Genomic DNA, 4411 nt, shown 5'->3' with positions numbered 1-4411 from the left:
CTGCCCCTTGGAATTGATCTCCCAGGTCCTACAGGACTCTTGCTCACTATTGCTGCAGGTGTTTCAAGGTCAGTCCCTGAGGTCACCTCCTGCCTGTTCTCACCTTCCCCCCACCTGAGGTTTCAGGTCTGCTTTACCCCACCAACTTCCAGCAAGATTTTAGTCATCTTTTGTTTCTTTTTGTCCATTACCTTTTGCCTTTTTCTTCCTCTCTCCCCACCCTTCCTCATTCTCTCTCTGTGTGTCTCTCTACTCCCCCACAGATATTTGTTGCACACTCACGAAAGGCGCTGTCTGGGAACTCTGAAAATGTAGGTGAGCGTTTATAATGCCTGCAGGACAACATTGATGTGTGAAAACCCAAAACATTACTGTCCGTGTTCCAGACTATGGACACACTAGATACCTCAACATCACTCCCTGCCTTCATTAACTGTGGGGTGATGGCCCATTGTCCACCAGGCAGTGATTGGGCCACGCAGAATAAGTCAGGACAGAGGCACGCTTTCTGTCCTCCAACAACACATGGCGTCTGCACTCCCCAAACCCTACCAAAAGCATGGTGTTATCTGTTCTACTCACTCCCCATGCAACCAACGTCTCTCATAAAGTCCTCTCATGATTGGAAGGTGAATTAGAACCACAGCTGTGTCCTCACAATGCAGTGTTGCTCTCTCACCCCTGCTGTGTCCAGGACTGTGGGGCCTGGTGAATAACGCTGGCATTGCCGTGCCTGTGGCACCCAATGAGTGGCTGACCAAACAGGACTTCATGAAGATCCTCAACGTGAACCTGCTGGGGGTGATCGAGGTGACCCTGAGCCTGCTGCCCCTAGTGAGGAAGGCGCGGGGCCGCGTGGTCAACGTCTCCAGCGTCATGGGCCGGGTGTCTCTGCTTGGTGGTGGCTACTGCATCTCCAAGTATGGTGTCGAGGCCTTCTCGGACTCCCTCAGGTACTGGACTGGGTTCGAGGCCCTCCCTCAGTCCTCCTGCTTCTGTGCTTCCAGGCAAGCCTTTTCCTGGGTTCTTCTGTCAGGATCCCTCTCTCTTGCTCCGTGCTAGGTATTCATCGGGAAGTAGTTTTTTATGTTCTGGGTTTTGTAATGGGCCCCAGGCCAGCAGACTTTTATTTAATCTATCCCTGCCCTGGAGGAGGGCCCATAGTCAGAAGGTATCTGAGGCAGAAGTGGAACTGGGATAAGGTGGCTGCAGAGAACATGTCTAAAACCCCTACGACATTCAGTTCAGGGAGCCCTTGAGGTGGAGGTAGAGTCTTAGAGTCAATTCAACAGATACTTCTTGGTACCTTTGTGAGTGCACAATCAACGTGTCTGAGGACATCAAGATTTGGTCCCTGACTAAACAGTGTGACAACTGAGAAAGGGACGAGTAATATAGAAATGTTGTGGCCATTTCATCTGACACTTGCACGAAATTAGCCATGGTGGCCCTGGTCCCATAGGTATAATGGCAGGGAACTGGCTAGGGATCTGAGCTGAGGATGAAGAACTGAACTCGGTCACCTGGCCACCTGAGAAATAGGGTGTGAAGGCTCCCTGGATGAAGGAATGGAGTCAGGCAAGCCCAGGGTGAGTAATGGTTGAGCGCCTATGCTGCAGTGCCATCCAGGGGTAAAGGACAAGGCCCTTGCTGGCAGGAGGGATGCTGTCCCCATGGAAGGGATTTAATCAGGGGAGCTACTTTGTCAAATCAGCGTCTACAGAACCGACTGGCTTCAGGGCAGAGGATGGCTCTGAAAGAAGGGGAGTTGAGACGATAGGCAGAGAGAGGCTCCTTAGGGCACAGATGGCCAGGCAGTTGACTCGAGCAGGAGAGGGGAGAGAGAGGATTGAGGAGAGTGGAGGAAGTTGGATGGGCAAAGTCTGGAGATAGATTGGATGTGAGAGGACACAGGAGGAGAGAGCAGTTAAGGGGTGCCTTGAAGTAGAATAGGGGTGAAGATTTAGAGCTAATAAGCAGATGCGTGTCAAATATGTGGAAAAATGTACCAACCTTCTACAGAGATATGCCATCATCATCATTTTTCTCTCCCTTGCTACTGCACTTGAAACTTCTCAAGCATTTGGGTGTATGCCATTCAAATCCTGTGTTGAGGTTGCATCATTCTGTTTGCTTTTTGTTTGCCGTGTTTTGTCTCCCAAGGCCTCTGAAGTCCTTGCCCCTCTTCCTGTCTGCCTTGCAGGAGGGAGCTCTCCTACTTTGGGGTGAAGGTGGCTATTATCGAGCCTGGTTACTTCAAGACCAACATGACCGGGAATGAGAGTACTTCTCAGGGCTACCAGGAGGCCTGGGAGCGGGCCCGTCCAGAGATCAAGGAGATCTACGGGGAGAAGAGCCTGGCATCCTGTGAGTGAGCTGTGGACCATGGGGAGAGAAAGCCTGGGTCCATCATTAGCCCCTCCTCAGGTCTCAGGCTCATGCTCCAGGCTCTGAATCACGCACGCAGCGGGGACGTTTAGCTCCATCCCGTTGTCCTGTGTGGTCATCTCTGGTAGCCAAAGGAAATGATCCAGGTTTGTTAGGCCTGGGGGCTACTGTTTCATCCAAACCTCTCATTATCTTGAGGAGGAAACTGAAGCCACAGAGGGAAGATACCCCTTGATCCATGGCAAACTGTCTTTAGAGCTGCTGGTTTTCAGGTACCTAGGTTTGCAGTGTTTGTGACGACCTCCAGTTTATGCAGTGCACATACAGCCACGAGTTGCTTAACGGCGGAGACAGGTTCTGAGAAGTGCATCATTAGGCCATTTTGTTATTGTGCGAAGATCATAGAGTATAGTTACACAAACCCAGATGGTAGGGCCTACTATACACCTAGGCTGTATGGTCCTAATCGTATGGGACCATTGTATGGGGTGCAGGGGTGGCAGGCGGTCAGGACCTGTTTTATGCAGTTTGTGGTTTGACCAGAACATCCTTTGGCAGTGCAGCACTATATTTCCAGGAGTAGAATCAGATGGGCTTAGTGCGGAGAGTGTTCTTGGGGTAAGAGTTGGGACACGCTGCCAGGACATCCACGGATTCCATTTGGGGTATGATTTTATGGGCCCCAAGCGTTTTTAGAAACTTTTCTCTAGAGCTGATCTGAAAGTGGGGCAGTAGTGAAGTGAGAATATAATTGGATGGTGTCTCCTTCTTGACAGTCATGAAGTTAGCGGTAATGTTCGAGCCGAGGTGGTGTCAGAATTTGTGCTTGGTGACAGACTGCATGGAACATGCCCTGACCACCTGCCACCCCCGGAGCCGATACTCACCTGGCTGGGATGCCAAGTTCATCTACCTCCCCATGAGCTACATGCCCTCCATCCTGGTGGATGCCATCTGCTACTGGAGCTTCCCAAGGCCCGCCAAGGGCCTGTAGCCCAAGCCTGGGGTGCACGGTAGGGTGGAGTTGGGTACTGTGTGAGGGAGGGATGCATCAGGGGGAGGGAAATAGAGTGGGCCTCCTCCCAGGGCTTCTCCATGGACATTACTCAAGATTCTGGGGATAATTGGAGGAAAGAACCAAGTTTTGCATCTGAGGAACAGGGCCTCTTGGCACACATCTGTGCCCTGATCCTTGAGTGACGTCTCAAGGCTCAGAGTCTCGTGGCCCTTCTGCCAGCCCGAGGAATCCACACTTTTGGGACGGTGTGAGCAGCTGGACTCAGCCCCAGCTGAGCCTGCTCTGCCTCTGTCCTCCTCCTCAGTTGTACCTTGGCCCTGGCCAGTCTCCCCTCCCACAGGATGGAAAGGCCTGGAGAAGGAGAAGGCCCCTCTCCACTGAAGACATCTGTGGACAGAGGTGGAGGTGTGGAGGGCGACCAACAGCCTGACCCCTCAGCCTCTGGTCCAAGTCAGCAGACCTCGCTGCAAGGTGGTGTGCTCAATAGGGTTCCTGACAGAGGACACAGAAGTCACTGTTTGATTTGTATGAGTCAATGGATTTCCATTCCTTATTTTTGCCTTAAAATAAATGTTGAAAATTTTAATGAGGCCTATGGGTTGTAACCATGAACGTGGGGAGTGGTGGGGTCTGTGTCTATGAGAAGAAGAGTCACGTGATGTCGCAGGGGTCAAAGGATGAGTGACATGACCTGAGGAGGCATTGGACAGAGAAGTCAGGTCACTCCCTTCCTTCCCCAGAAGGGAGGGGCTAATGCTTCCTTTCCTGTATTTATCAGGTAGTGTGGGATCACAGGGTTAGACACAAGGATGGACAAAGAAGGAGAGGTGGCTAAGTGACTGGCAGGGCCCAGACTCTTCCCTGGGGACATCAAGCCTCTCTCCTCAGCAGCAACCTCTCTCCCTCTCTGCCTATCTGTCCCTATCTGACCTTAACATCGCCCCCTTTCCTCCTCTGCCATCCTTAGGTTTCCCAGCCTGCATCCCCTCCCTACACTCTCCAGTG

The 4411-nt window shown here is 52.0% G+C and overlaps 1 protein-coding gene across 1 annotated transcript; it reads left to right on the top strand.

Annotated features, from left to right (window-relative positions):
* Positions 1-694: 694 nt before the first annotated feature.
* On the top strand, positions 695-3796 carry LOC124232475 (retinol dehydrogenase 16-like; the record flags this gene model as incomplete). Its single annotated transcript, XM_046649444.1, has 4 exons — positions 695-953; positions 2204-2367; positions 3165-3401; positions 3711-3796. Coding segments are annotated over 3 exons (641 nt in total), but the record flags the coding sequence as incomplete, so codon positions are not given.
* Positions 3797-4411: the final 615 nt, after the last annotated feature.

The sequence above is a fragment of the Equus quagga genome, unplaced genomic scaffold (genome assembly GCF_021613505.1).
Source record: "Equus quagga isolate Etosha38 unplaced genomic scaffold, UCLA_HA_Equagga_1.0 HiC_scaffold_6551_RagTag, whole genome shotgun sequence".
Taxonomy (NCBI): Eukaryota; Metazoa; Chordata; class Mammalia; order Perissodactyla; family Equidae; genus Equus; species Equus quagga.
This window is presented reverse-complemented; position numbering and strand designations above follow the sequence as displayed.